Raw genomic sequence first — 16438 nt, 5'->3', positions numbered from 1 at the left:
ATATATAAAACATATTCCAAAGCTTCTTGTTATTTAGAGCAGCCAACAGAAGCAAGTAACATAAAATGTGGTATATGCTAAAATTAAAAATATTTACAAATTATATTTAGAACTTACTCTAACAGCTAGTTCTAAAAAAAAAAAATTAGATATAGACCATTTTTTTAGAATAGTGCTTTCATAATATCTCCATATTCTTTTTCCATTCCTTACTAGATTTTATGATCAAATAGAAGGAAAAAAAACCCCAGCAACTACTTTTAAAGCTACTTCAAAAGCATTTGTGATAGCAAGAATACAGTTACCACTGTACATTTAGTAAAAACACCATAAACGTAATATTTGATATAAAAATTGTATCTTCCGGGTCTAAACAGGCAGGCCCCCAAAATGCTCATGTTAAATACAGATTCCATTTTAAATAATCTCAATACATCAAATTATAGTCAGAAACCTGATAGAGCAAATAAATATTTACTCTATAAAAGCTGAAAGAGTTTCATCTTGCTTATGTGTTAAATTATACTGGCTAAGTGTAATACAGCAGTCCAGCTTTAAATATCATAAATATTTATACTAAAAAGGGAGAAGAAAGTTGAAAATGACTTTCTATAATCCATGCTTGCTTCCCGCTAGTCAGTAACAATTCTTTTCATATCAAAAGTTTACAAGTCAGTATATCGAGGGATATTTTCATACTGGAAATTATGTACAATAGAACTGATTTAAAGACAACTCTGCTAGAATATATGATCTAATGTTTTAAATGGTTATAGATATATTATTCTCATTTTACAAAACTGACTTACTCAAGGTTCATACAAATTAAGACAAAAAACTTTAATTGAATCTCAAGTCTATTTTCTAGTATCAGTCAAGATGATGTCAACAAGCTTGTTTTCTAATCAAGATGTTGGCAATGCTGTAGTACTTTGGTTTACATTCTAAAAAGAAGAACATTTCTTCTCACTTTTGCCGGTTAATCTGATTTAAGGCATTTATTTTAAGCAAAGGTATAATTAAAGCATTAACATGACATAAATGTAAGTTTTAAACTAAATGGACTAAAGTTTAATATCATACCTGCATCTCTCGCCTCATGGGATAGGTCCAATCCTTAAAAACACACAGAAACCAATAGTTAAGTAAAAATTTTCACCTAATTTTAAAAGCAAAACAAAAAAATTATAAAGTACTATATGATTTAAAAAAAAATCTTGTTATACATAAATATCATTAGGTATCAATTTTATATTTATAATACCATTTTCAAGTGCCAAGAAACAATAAAATGTTCAATTAGGTAAGAGTGAACTTCTGGAAACATGATTCTGATTTTATTTATTCTGGTGATAACACACCAATATGTTATCATTAATTGTATTAAAAAAACAATACTCAAAAGTAATTCAACATTTATCTTAAAGTTACAGTAATGAAAGAACCAGAATTTAAGAATTTCACACTTGATCCCATCCTTTCCCCAATGTTCTTTAGTAAAGAAATGTAGTAAAATAAGAAGAAGATGACCAATACTGTAAGATTATTAGATATAATACCAAGATTTGGTAGAAGGACCTGGGACTTTTTGGAAGAAAAAATTTATGGTAGTCATAATAGCTACCTTCATTTATCTGAGGGACTGCTAAATGAAAGATGGAATTAGAATTGCTCTTCATAGCTTCACATTCTCCTACCAAAAATAAGTTTTAGTGTAAAATTGTGAATATGCTTTTATTACATATATATATATTTATACATATAATATATATTTCCCTTTATCTTTTAGTCACTTTGTTGTGTTTACAAATTCAACAAATTATTAAACACTAAAGCAATCTTTTTTCTTCTTCTATGTTTTGTTTTTAACATTTTAAAATTTTTATTTTGCCCCCATTATATGTATAAACAATTAAGCATTAAAAAAATTTTTGTGTGTACCAAATTTTCTCCCACCCTCCCGAGAATGCAAGCAATTTGACAGTTATGCATGTGGTGTTGTCACACAAAACATATTTCCCAGTTAGCCACCCCCCCCCAAAAAAAAAAAAAAACAAACCAAGAAAAAGTATCTTGTGCAAAATAATGTGCACTGAGACTCCATAATTTTTCTTTCTGAAGATGGATAGCATTTTTCATCATAAGTCCTTAAAACTGTCTTCGATCATTGTTCTGCTGAGAAGACCTAACTCATTCATGGTTGACTATTATAAAATATTCCTGAAATTGTATTCAATATTCTTCTGATTATTACGTTCATTTCTCTTTGTATCAATTCATATAAGTTTTTCCATGTTTTTCTGAGCATTCTGATCATCATTTCTTATAGCATAATAGTATCCCATCAAAATCACATACAATTTGTTCTGCCATTCCCCAATTGATGGATACCTCCCTCAATTTCTAATTCTTTGCTATTGCTAAAAGAGCTGCTATAAATAGTTTTGAACATATAGGTTCTTTTCCTTTTATTTTTTATCCCTTTGGGATACAGGCCTGCTAGTCAGTATTGCCTCATGAAAAGATATGCATGGTTTTCTAAAGCCCGTTGGGCATAGTTCCAAATTGCTTTAATTGAATTAGCATACCATTTTACCAATAGTGCATTCTATTTTCCCATATCCCCCCCAACATTTGTCTTTTTCCTTTTCTGTCATATTAGTCAATCTAATAGGTTTGGAATGGTAGCTCAAGTTGTTTTAATTTGCATTTCTCTAATCAATAATGATTTAGAGCATTTTTTCATGACTATAGAGAGCTTTGATTATCATCTGAAAACTACCTGTTCATATCCTTTTATCATTTATCAACTGAGAAATGGCTCATTTCTAAATTTGACTCAGTTATTTCTATTTCAGAAATGAGGTCTTTATCAGAAAACTTGATATATATATTTTTTGTTATGATTACCATATATTCACACACCCCCATTTGTCCTATTTTCATCCTGTTCATCCTCAAAAGTAGTTTACTTCCAACTATACCCTACATCAATCCATCCTCCTTTCTGTTTGTACCAACCCCCATCTGTTGTCTTCTTCTGAAGCGGGTTGTGGTCCCTTTAAGAAACTGCATTTATGATTCCTTTCAGATTCCCAACCTCTTCTGACTGACACATTATCAATCCAGGATGCCAGGGCCTTTGATTCACAAATCCTGGTCAAAAGCATCCCTGTGAATTCCAATAGGAGATCCGGGCTTGTCCCAACCCCCATAGGATCTGAGCCAACTTAGGTCTGTCCCAGCCCCCATTATGATGATCTGCTCGGGTTTCCCAACCCCCCACCAAGACAAGCAGTATAATGAGCTTCCATCAATTAAGGTCTTTGCCGATGGACTTTGGCAGTGTCCTTTACTAACTTAGGTCTTTCTGTCCACTGAGAACTGCAAAACTCCATTTAGATCTGTCCGCTGGAATAATATTCTTTTCCAGTGCCATCATCTCTTTTTTTTTAATATATATATTACCATAATAATAAAAAATAAATATATATATATTTTTTATTATTATGGTAACTTTTTATTGACAGAACCCATGCCAGGGTAATTTTTTTACAACATTATCCCTTGCACTCACTTCTGTTCCGATTTTTCCCTCCCACCCTCCACCCCCTCCCCTAGATGGCAAGCAGCCATCATCTCTTTATCCTCACCTATTTCCCTAACCAGACTTTATGCTTCCAATCCCCATAATAAACCTCTTTTATCAATCTAGGTTTTCAGGTCTGTAAATTCCTTTACAGGGAACTTCTGCACCGCTAGAAGGGAGTCCCAAAACTCCCTACCCTTGCGCCGAAACCTACCCTGAACCCCGAATCTGCCACTAGACCTCATTTAACTATCTGACCACCAGAAATCCTAATTTCATTCGGGTTCCCCAAATCATCACTTCCCCTATTTTCCCTATGGGAAGACAGATTTCTATATCCAACTGAGTGTGTTTGCTGTTTTCTCTATGAGCCAATTCAGATGAGAATAAGGGCTCAGATGATCTTCCCCATTATTACCTCACCAATCTGTCCTCCACTGTAAAAGATCTTTTACATTTTATTTCAGATAATTTACACCATTCTACTTTTCTCTTTTTCTAGTGCATTTATCTTTCTGATACCTTAAATTCTGTATTCAGATAATCACCATACCATATTTAACTCACACCTATGTTCTCTCTATATACTTCTAATTGCCCTCATGAGTTGCCAAGTATCATTTTGCCATGTAAACAGTACGATCTTTCTGAAACCCTTATGATTACTCTTTCCTGTTTAGCTTTTTATCCTTCCCTTGAGTTTTGTATCTGAAAGCCACATTTTTAAATTCAGCTCTGGTCTTTTCATCAGGAATGTTAGAAAGTTCTCAATTTCATTGAATTTACATTTTTCCTCTGAAGGACTATACTCAGTTTTTCTGGGTCAGTGATTCTTAATTGTAATCTTAGCTCTTTTTACCCCTTGAAATATCATATTCCAAGTCCTCTGATCCTTTAATGTAGAAACTGTTAAGTCTTGTGTTATCCTGACTATGGATCCACAACATTTGAATTTTCTTTTTGGCTACTTGCAATATTTTCTGCTTGACCTGGAAGCTCTGGAATTTGGCTATATTCCTTCATTTTGGGATCTCTTTCTAGAGGTAATGACAGATTCTTTCAATATCCATTTTACATTCTTGCTCTAAGATATTGGGGTAGTTTTCCTTAATTTCTTGAAAGATGATATCTAGGCTCTTTTTTTGGATCATGAGTTTCAGGTAGTCCAATTATTCTTAAATGATCTTTCCTGTATCTATTTGTAAAGTTTTTTTTCTTCCCAATGAGATATTTCACATTTTCTTCTATTTGTCATTCTTTTGATTTTACTTTATTGTTTCTTTATGAATCAGAGTCGGTTTCTGCTTGACCAATTCTAATTTTTAAAGAAATTATTTTCTTCTGTGAGCTTTTGTTTTTCTTATTCCATTTGGCCAATTCTACTTTTCTTAAATAAATTTTTGTACCTCTTTTCGATTTGGCCAATTCTACTTCTTAAAGAGATTTTCTCTTAGCCAAATGAAAAAGATAAGCTAAAATTCACTTGATTCTACTTTTCAAGGCATTCTTCTCTTCATTGGATTTTTGTGCCTCTTTTACCATTTGACCTATTCTGATTAAAGTGTTTTTGTGTAAGAGAGGGGTGTGTGTGTGTGTGTGTGTGTGTGTGTGTCCTTTATCAAGTTGCTGACTCTCTTTGTTATGATTTTTTTGTATCACTCTCGTTTCTCTTCCCAATTTTCCCTCTACTCCTTTTATTGATTTTTGAAATCTTTTTAAAGCTCCTCCAATGGCCTTAGATCAATCCATAATTTTTCTTTGAGCTTTTGAATTGTAGCAGTTTTGATTTTGTCTTCATCTGAGTTTGTGTTTTGGTCTTCCTTACAACCATAGTAATTGTCCATGGTTTGGATCTTTTTCTGCTGTTGCTGTTTTTTCTAGTCTATTTCTTGATTTTTAAACTATGCTAACATGGAGTTTTGCTTCCAGAGGATAGAGGGCATTGTCCCAAGATTCAGATTTTTTTTTTTTTGTGCAGCTAATTTCACAGCTAATTCTAGGAACTTGGAAATTTTTGGTTCTTGAAAGGAATATGAACTAGGGAAAGTTGTGTTTACTATTCTCTTGGCCTGTGTTCCAGTGAGCAACTACAAGGAGTCTTTTTTCTCTGAAACTATAACCAGGGTCCCAGTTCCTCTGAGGCTACTAGTTCTGATGTGCACTGAGTTGAGATCCAGGACTGGGACCCAGATCCAAGCAAGAGCAATGCAACACAGTCCTTTCTCTGGTGTCACCTCTGTAATCACCTTCTGATCAGCTGCCTGTAGGCTGAGAGGCCCAAAAACCACCTCTGCTGCCACTGATTCAGTACCCCTGAGGCCTATTACTGATTTGCTGGAGCAGCCTTCACTAGCCTGTAATTCCCTATAACAGATCTTTCTAGCCAACTTTTATTTTTTTAAATTTATCTATCTATCTATCTATCTATCTATTTTTGCTGAGGCAATTGGGTTTAATGACTTGCCCAGGGTCACATAGTTAGGAAGTGTTAAGTGTTTGAGGCCAGATTTGAACTCATTTCCTCCTGACTTCAGGGCTTGTGCTCTATCCACTGTGCCACCTAACTGCCCCTCCAACCAACTTTTAAAGTCGTCTTGGGCTAGGAAACTGTTTCATGCTATTCTTTTATGTGTTCTGCTGCTCCAATGTTTTGAGGCATTATTTAAAGTTTTTTGGATGAGTTTTGCTAAGAGCTCAGATAAGTAATTTCCTGACTTTTCCCATGTTCTTGGCTCTGCCCCCTTCCATTTAAAATTAAAAGATGTCCAGATTTTGCTTTAAAATCTCCAGTGAAAAGAAACATACTATTTTATGAAATGATGTATTTCACTTTTAGATTGTTCTAATTAGGTAATTTCTACTTGAATCAAGGTAGACATGCTTCTTTACAATATTCCCCATTGCTCCTAGTTCTGTATGTATTTTAGTTCCAGTGAAAATTAAGTTTTCTAATTGATAACTCTTCAAATAGGGGAACATAGTTACTATATCCTCCCCCCTCTCTCTCTCTCCTGTTAAGTCTTCTCTTTTCTAGCTTAAAACCCTAAATCTTTGTACAGTAGCTATCTCATACAAGTGTAGAATCAGAACTTTGTTGTATTTCTAAAGAATATGACAACTATAAAAGACCATACACAAGCTAGGCATTGTTACTCTGAAGGCACGCACACACACACGCATGTGCGTGCACACACACAATTATGGGAAAAGGTGCTTGATTTACCATTCTTGTTCCCAGAATACTTTAATCACAAGTAGGTCACTGTCTCCCCACCAATTATATTTTCATCACTCTCCTAACTTTGTACTTCTCTTCCTATTATTATATATTTCCTCTCCCTTTTCTGAAATTTGTCTTTCAACACTTTATAATATCCAGTTTGTTTTGTCTTCTTGATCTAGTTTTAAAATTATAAATTTGTTCAGCATTACAAAGCTTGTGCATGGGTAATAGTGCCCATAGCTCAGTATTATATATTTTTTGGCTGCTATATTATCATCACACTGTTGACATGTTTCACAGTCAGATCATTAAAATCATCACTATCTTTTTCAAAGTGATATTTGGCCATATCTTTTCATTCTGTACTTAAAAAAAAATTTTACTGAAGAATTTTGTCTTTACATAAGGCACTTTCAAACTGAAACCTCTCATCTCCTCTAACAGAGAAAAACAAGCAACAAAATTCACTACAGAAATTGTACTTAATTATGAAAATATTTTAGAGAAAAGATGCTTTCTTAAAAATCATTTGAGCTATGGTGTTGAGCTACTTGATTTATCTGGCACTTGAAGTCAGATTAAATGTTAATAGCAGTTTTCAAAAAATTCAAATAAGAAGATCTGCTCTCTACCACGCAATGATAAAATAATGGATTTTAAAAAGGAGGAGGAGGGAACCAAACATAAACTGTAAAAGTTTCTCTGCATATATCAATGTTACAAAGTTTGGTTCTGTCAAGAATTTTACTTTCAACGATCCAACAGGCCAATCTAGCAAAACAAAGAAGCAACTTGGATATCCTCATTTTCTGTTTTTGGGACATGTAGTCATGTAGTCATTTATAATTATCAAATCTCATTATCTATTGGGGAGTATCCCTTAGAGTGACATACTCATTATAATTTTTTGTACATTCTAGATATCATACTGATATCTGTTCATCACCAATTGGTGGTGCTTGAAACAAATATTTTCCCCATTTTATCTCTTCCAATTTTCTCTTCATTGTTTTTATTAATGTTTTTAATTTTATGTAGTTTTGTTTTTTAATTCCATTAACATGTAATTCCACTTTTCTGCTTTTTAATCAGTTCTCACAAGTTTTGAGATCTCTGTTCCATAATTTGAAATCTCATTTATATTTTAACTCATTATTCCCCTTACGATTTTAATTTCTTTTTCTAGATTAATTTTATTATCTTATCTAGTAAAAAGAAAAAGTATACCTTTACTAAATGATTACTAAACACTAAATTTTTAATTATTTTAGGTCAGTCACTTTCATTAAACTAGCATGGCACAATTCTAAGGGGTGAATCTCTCTCCAATTACATAATTGAACTTTTATTTTTTGCCAGTCTTAAAATTATACTTAATAAGACATACATCATACCTGTTGTACAGCTATTTAGAAATATTCCTGTTGTTGTTCCCTTAAGTTTTCTTTGTTAATATTATATGGAAATTCTTGTTTTTATGGTTCAGAGGTTTTCTAAGCACACAACTAGGTCATTCACAAATATGGACAGTATTTTATATAATTATGTTGTCCAGAATTCATCTACGTTCAGTTCTAAGCTTAACAAGGTAGAAAGTATCTGGAGAATGGGTAACTAGGGTAGTGAAGACCCTTTGAGTTCATGTAATAAGAGATTTGATTGAAGTAACTTGGCATATTTAGCTTGAAGAAGAGAAGACTTAAGGGACATGATAGCTATCTTCAAATATTTCAAGGAGTGTGTCTTCCAATTAAAGTTGTCCAAAAGTAGAATAAATTGCTTAGAGAAGTGGTTGGTTCTGTCTTTTTGGAAGTCTCTAATCAGAGGTTAAATCTCTAATCAGAGGTTAAAAACTTGTCTGTTTTGTTATGGTGAAGATTCCTTTCCTGTATGGAATCTACTAGTTGTCTATTGAGGTCTTTTCCAACTCATACTCTATAATTGTATTATATAACCCTTAGAAACTGCATAAATCCATCAGAAAGATAAAAAGAAATGAAAATAAGTTAAAAATTGTTCAGTGTGCAGAATTTACTGATCCAGCCCTCTTCCCTCATTAATTCTTCCATGTCAGTTCTTGCATTTGCACCTCATTTGTATAACCTAATAACTTTTCTTACCTTTTCCTACCTAACTGTGTAGGAGGAGGCTAAGTAGTTCTGGAAACCTACTTATATCGGGAATAGGTTAAAGCAGGAATAATACATTGTATACATCTAGAAGGGTATAAACATCTAAATTTAGTAAGAAATAAGAGAGGAAGGAATAGAATAAGGGTTGGGATATAGAAGAAAGTTTGTAGACTAATGGGATGTGGTGTATAGATTAACAGGAATGGGATAAAGAGGGAAGGGGAGAGAATAAGAGAAGCATCCTGGGGTTGAAGGGCTGTTGAGTAGAGGTAGGAGGGATAGGCTAAGTAATAGCAAGGCAAGATAGTAAGTGAAAGTAAAGCAGAGGAGTCAGCAGGGATAGGAAATAAAAGATTATACAGAAACATAACAATGATCAGGACTAGAATCTATTAGGAAAAAAAGCAAGGGTATTATAATTGATCTCAGAAGCTAAAATTGTGTCAAAAGAAAAAAATAGGGAAACTTACTATAGGTCAATCATATTAATATTATAGTATTTAAAATAACTAGATAGTATAAGATTGGAATATCACTGGTGTAGAAAATGATGACTTGATGAATTTAGAAAAACATGGAAAGACTTGGACATATGAAAGATGGTGTTGTTCAGTTTCAGAGAAACAGAGGACAAATAAGCATAATACAGCCTTACATAGATATGAATGTATAAATAGTATACAGATGTGTGTGTGTGTGTGTGTGTGTATCAGCACTGATAGCCTTTGAGGTGGGTTGGGGAGAGTGGAAGAAAAGAATAAAATAAAAAATGTACAGTAAAGAACAAAAGAAAACCTACAGGGAAGCAAAGAAAACATGGGTAACTGAGCACAATGTTTGCTGTATAGATTTTCTTGAAATGGAAGAATTGCATATGTTCTGCTGTGTCCATAACAATAGTTTTTTTTTTTTCTATTTGGCATCTTAAATTTCAAATAAATAAAATTTTAAAATAAACTGAATACTTGTTATTGAGAACATATATTTCGAATAAAGATCTAACACTGAAAATGAGAAACATTAGAATTCAATAGAAAAGGGTTTTAAAGCAAGAATGTCCCATTTTCCTATTATTGTTTTACTAGAAATTAGTTGTGATAGTAAGACAAGAACAAAATTAAAGATATAAATATCAGCAAAGAGATGACAAAACTGTCTGTATTTGTGAATGACCTAGTTGTGTGCTTAGAAAACCTCTTTGTAGTGGGCTACAAAATGAACCATAAAAACAAGACATGGAAAATCAATAAATTAAAGACTGATGTTAGAAGGAATGTCAGTATGTGTATTGCCTTAATGTGAGGGCAGGGATTTGGCAGAAGAGAAAGATTAACTAGGCACTAAAGTCATGGCAGGAGAAATGGAAATTCTTCTTACAGCTTGGTAGACAACAGCTAGCAGAATTGTACTGGACAGTAAATATGCATTGAGTGATCGTCAAAAGAGGAAAGATGACTCAGTGATGATGGTAGGGAGGGAATCTGGAAATGGCAATGGGGAATAAGAAGTATTCCAACTCTCATACCTCAATTACTGAGTTGAAGGCATGAAAGTACAGCCAGTGTTGGAAAGGATGGCCAACAGAGGCTGTGTTAACAGGAAGGAACCAAACTTTAATGAAATGGAAGGAGAAGAAAAGTAAAAGATTTAGAATGGAGTATATTTTTTGCCTGTGGAGCAGGCATTCTAAAGAAAATAGTGGAAGGCATAGGCAGCTTTAGAGTGATGTTGGGGTTTTTAGTTGAAGGGAATAGGAGTAAGAGATCAGGCAATAGTGGGAAGGAATGGATGACAGCTGCAGAGTCAGAATTGCTGGGTTGGGAAGAGTTTGTTAGTTATTGAGCGATAAGTTTGAGGAGATTTTCATTGTCTTTAGGTCTCTGGATGGAATCTTTCATAAAAAACTATCTTGGGCAGTTGAGTAGACACTTGCCTAAAACTAAAGAAATGATTATTAATGTCCTTCCATAAAGGTTGGAGACTTGATGGAATGACCTTCCTTCTCTAGTCTACAAAGAATTTAAAAGAAAAAGGAGAGGCACAAAGGGGTAGACATTCTCTGGGATGTTCTTTATATTTGGGATAAGAAAAAGATCAAACAAGAATAAGATCTTTGCTTGAGATGTATGGGATAACTATGATTAAACTGAGAGAATGCAAGCCTGCTCAATTTTTATTTTGTTTATTTTTTTCTCTAAAGTGAGAATTAATTTTATACTTGAAATCACAAAAGTAACAAAAAGTTGATATTCATGATCAAGAGATAATAAAGCCATCCTTGCTGAATTAAAGACTATTGACCTAGACAAAATCCTACATATCCCTTAAAACAAAAAATTGGCAATGATTGTTGAGCCATGGTCACTAATATTTGAAAAGTCATGAAAAAAGAAAAAATATTTTAGTGTTTAAAAGGGGAAGAGAACAGATTTGTAAAGTGCTAGGTAGTAAGCATCATTTTTTGATTCCTAGGAAGATTCTAGAAAAGACACAACTGGTGAACATTTAAAAAGGAATAGTAATTACAAAAAACTAGCATAGATTCGTTAAGAACTATTTTCATTTCCTTTTTTGACCAAATAAACTAGTAAATAAAAATGCTATGAATTTACTTTGTCTAGATTTTCAAACCTTTTAATAAAGTATTTTGCATGGTTCTTATGGAAAAGATGGACAGAAAAGGATTAGATAAGAATATAATTAGGTGGTTACATATGGAATATCTGTTTCACATCAACACAGCATTTCTCCATTTCCTCACGCCAGGAATTTTCACTCTCTCTTATGTATTGACTGCTCTTCCTCCTCTAAGCCTCATGGTTTCCCTAGCTTTTTCAAGCACCAAGTAAAATCACTTTTTACAGGAAGCCTGTCCCAGCCGCTTTTAATAATCTTGTCTTCCTTTACAATTTGTCCTATAGACAGCTTGTTTGTACATAGTTGTTGGCATGTTGTCTCTCCAAAGAAGCTGTAAGAATCTTGAGAATAGGCCCTATATTTTGCCTTTCTTTTTATTACCAAGTTAGCTGTTTATTAATTGAGCTGAGCATTCAAGATATCTCTGTGGCCGGCTACATATGAAGTATTTCACAAATGCTTTATTATTACTGTCCAAAACAATTCTGCTAGCTGTTGTCTACCAAGATGTAAGATGAATTTCCATTTCTCCTGCAGCGACTTCAGTGCCTAGTTAATCTTTCTCTTCTCCCAAATGCCTGCCCTCATGTTAAGGCAATACACATACTGACATTCCTTCCAACATCAGTCTTTAATTTATTGATTTCCTATGTCCTCCAACCTACCTGAGTCACAGAGATGGTCACTGTTTTGATGTTGCCATCATTCATAAAAGAATTACTTCATAGTTCATAAACTTTTAAATTCCCTTATCTGATCATAATACATTGTCATTCCACCTCTCCCTATCCCTTCCAAAACCAAATTTTATTCTTTATCTATACCACAACCTCAAAAATCCTGTTCCCTCAGTTCTTTCCCAGGTCATCCACATTTACAACTAGCTACAAATCCCTTTTTTTCTAAGATGATTTTCACCCTGGCTAATATCAAGTCATCCATATGCTTTCTTGCCATATCTCATGAGAAGACTCAGTTTTTGGAAAAGCAATCTACTTTTCATGTTTAAGTGATGCCATTGCATCCTCTCTTCAGCAGAATGTCTCCCCAATCATCCCCATTTTCTCTTATTTTCAATATCTATTTACTTCCAGACTACCTACAAGCATGCTTATGTCTCTCCCATCCTGAAAAATCCCTCTATCTCTGGCCAGGTACTGTGACTTCATCTCAAACAAAACTGCCTCCCCCTGCTTCCTTAGTTATTAATGACCTTTTTATTACCAAACTTGATGGGCCTTTAAAAATTTCAGTCTTTAATCCACTTGATCACTTGCTTCCTCCTTGTTAAGCTTTTTTGAAGTTTTTGTAATACTATTTTCTTTTTGCATTTTCTTTTATTTTTTCCAATTTTATGTAAAGACAGTTTTCAACATTCATTTTTATATTGTTTCTGAGTTCCAAACTTTTGTCCCTCCCTCCCTCCCTCCCTCCCTCCCTCCCCCCTGACAAGACAGTAAGCAATCTGATATAGGTTATACATGTACAATCATGTTAAACATGTTGTGAAAGAATCAGAACAAAAGGAAAAAACCATGAGAAATAAAAACCAAAAATAATGTGAAAATAGTATACGTTGGTCTTCATCCAGTCTCCATAGTTCTTTCTCTGGATGTGGATTGCATTTTTTATCTTGAATCTTTTGAAATTGTCTTGGATAATTGTATTGCTGAGAAGAGATTAAGTCCTTCATAGCTGATAATTGTACAGTTGTTGTTGCTATGTACAATGTTCTCCTGGTTCTGCTTACTTCACTCAGCAAAGGTTCATGTTAAGACTTTTCATATTTTTCTTATTATTCTTATTATTATTTCTTATAAAACAACAGTATCCATTTACCACAACTTGTTCAGCCATTCCCCAATTAATGAGCTTCCTCTCAATTTCTAATTCTTTGACATCATAAACAGAGCGCCATAAATATTTTTGTACATGCGGGTTCTTTTCTCTTTTTTGGGATCTCTATCAGCTAGTGATATAGCTGGATCAAAAGACACACACAGTTTGGTTGCCCTCTGGGATACTTCCAAATTACTCTCAGAATGATTGAATTACTTATGGCAGTATTATTTTCTCCTGATTTTCCTCCTATCTATATAATCACTCCTCAGTAGCCTTTGCTGGATCTTCATCCAATCCCCTTAAGAGGGGATATACCACAGGATTTTGCAGTCCTGGGTCTTCTCTTCTTCCATAATACTGTATTTCACCTAGTGATTTCATTAGCTCTCATATATTCAACTATCATCTCTACATTAAGTGTTCTAAAATATACTTATCTTTACCTCTCCAATCTTGTATTTCCAAATGCCCTTTAGACATACTAAACATAAATATCTTAAACTCAGCATGTAATCTTCCCTCTTCTCCTACCCTCTTCCTAATTTCAATATTATAGTAGAAAGTACCATCAACCCTTTCAATCATCTAGGCTTCCAATCATGTTCACTCTTACTCTTACAATCTGTTGCTAAGGCATATTAATTGTATCTTCTTAACATTTGTGGTTACAGGGCCCCTTCTTTTCTCTGACACCATGGTTCTGGAGGGTATTCTCTCATAACTGAATTATTGCAATAGTTGGTTAATCTGGCTGCCAAACAGATAATCTTCCTAATGTGATTTTCCTAAAGCACAGACTTAAATATGTTATTACTCTACTCAGTAAATTCTAGTGGCTCCCTATCATCTCCAGAACCAATTATAAAATCTTCTACTTGGCAATCAAAGTCCTTCAAAACCTTACCATTCTTCTTACACCTTACACTAAATGTAGCCTCCACCCATGTACCCAGCCAAGAGACACCATCTCCCACCTATGGGCATTTTCACTTGTTATCCCCCATTCACAGAATACTCTCCTCCCTTCTCATCTTTGTCCCATGGCCTCCTGGACTTCCTTCAGGTTCTAGATAAAACCCCGTTTTTTACTAGGAGCCTTTCCCAATCTCTCTTAATTCTGGTGCCTTCCTTTTGTGGATAATTTTTTATTTATTCTGTATCTTGTTTGTACATAGTTATGTACATGTTGCCTCTCCTATTAAATTGTGAACACGGACTGTCTTTTGTCTCTCTTAGTATCCTCAGTATACATGTTTACTGACAAACTGATTGACATAGTAAGTAAACCCTTAATAAATAAATGTTTGCTGACTTGACTTGAAATATGACTAGAAGGGTAGTTGAAATGCCTTAAGGGCATACCTTAAGGGTAGTTGAGTGCCTTAAGATTCCAGACTAAATAGTTTGTATTTTATTTTAGAGACAATAGATAGCCACTGATGATTAGGGAAGGAAAGGGGCAGATTTATGTTTTAGAAATATCAATTTGGCATCTGTATGGAGGATGAACTGGAAACAGCAAGACCAATTAGTAGTAGGCTTCTGCAACAGTTCTGGCAAGATATAACAAATGTCTGAACTAAAACAAGATTTTTGTGAGTGAAGAGGAAAAAAATGCAAGAAATATGGATCAACAAGACCTAGATGAATGGGTAAAAGGGGAAAGGTTTAAAAAAAAAAAAAAAAGGGAAAAAAGTTTAATTCCAGGATATGGAATCTGAAGTTTCAGTATCTCTAAAATGGAAGTGATAATTGCAACAACCATCTCACAAGCTTGTTATAATGATCAAATGGGATAAAGCATGCTGGAAACTTTACATATAATGCAATATTAATGCAGCTAAACTACTAATACCCCCACCACCACTGCCACCACCACATCTTTTCCACTTCTTAAAAATTTTTTTGTTTATGTATTCCCAGTGGTCAGATCATGAGAATTTATCAAATTTAATCAAATATTACATTTTGCTTGCCATTCTAATTTGCTGAAATCTTTTTGCATACTGATAACCTACATATGGCAACTTGAAATTACATTTTAATGGTACTTTACCATTCCTCAACTTGATAGGCATTTATTTCTCCTTATCTTTCTCTTTTTCATTCCCTATTCAACCTCAAGGGGCAGCTAGATATTAAAGTGGATGGTGCGACAGGTCTGCTGCTGAGAAGACCTGAATTTAAATTTGAACTTGGACATTTACTAGCTGTGTGCCTTTGGGCAAATCACTTTGGCTCTTTGCCTCAATTTTCTCATTTGTTAAATGAGCTAGAGAAGGAAATGGCAAAGACTCCAGCATCTTTGCCAAGAAAATCCCCAAAATGAAAAACAACTCAACACCTGTACCTCACCTTTCTTTGGATAAGAGGATCTAATGTCACTCAAGATGTTAATTGGATCACTCTGATAGTTCAAGCTTTTAGACATAAAATATTTGCCAAAGGTCCTACACTGAAAATTAGGAAGGTAAATAAACCAATATGCAAACCACAGAAACTGCACTGTGTAAATTTCCAATAAAGGATTGTTACATAAATTTCACAACTCTTAAATGATTAAGATATAATAATATAAAAATGATATTTGCTTCCAGTTCTGAAGGAACAACAACCCCCAAGTTTGCATCCTTAATATATGTTAATTTTTATTACTAATCTTGTAAATGAGTCTCATAAACTGACTATACTTTAAATATTACTTAGCTCTTTTTTTTCTACTTCTGTAAATATAAGAAAATAGACTTTAAAGAAAATCTATTGTTTCCAAAATCTTCCTAGAACCCAAGTAAACAGCTAAGGAATGACAGTAAAAAATTCTAATGTGCATCAGTGAATCAAAATGTATACTGGTGGCTCTGACGTCAAAAGACTGACTGTCATGACAGCATATAAAACTTAAAATAATTTAATAAAATTAAAAAAAAAAAACTTCTGTTAGAGAGGACTCCAAATTAACAATATAAATTCTTGAGGTTTTTTTTTCCTTTGGATTTCCTTTAGTCCAGAAGAGAA

General features: G+C 33.7%; 1 protein-coding gene across 1 annotated transcript in view; it reads right to left on the bottom strand.

The window, feature by feature from the left end:
• The window catches only part of STYX (serine/threonine/tyrosine interacting protein), a 49720-nt gene that overhangs the window by 31976 nt on the left and 1306 nt on the right, over nucleotides 1-16438 (bottom strand). The window contains exon 2 of the mRNA XM_031952839.1: nucleotides 1084-1116. Coding sequence (XP_031808699.1) covers nucleotides 1084-1116 — 33 coding nt within the window. The remainder of the gene's footprint in view (nucleotides 1-1083; nucleotides 1117-16438) is intronic.

This window comes from Sarcophilus harrisii, chromosome 2, assembly GCF_902635505.1.
Source record: "Sarcophilus harrisii chromosome 2, mSarHar1.11, whole genome shotgun sequence".
NCBI lineage: Eukaryota > Metazoa > Chordata > Mammalia > Dasyuromorphia > Dasyuridae > Sarcophilus > Sarcophilus harrisii.
This window is presented reverse-complemented; position numbering and strand designations above follow the sequence as displayed.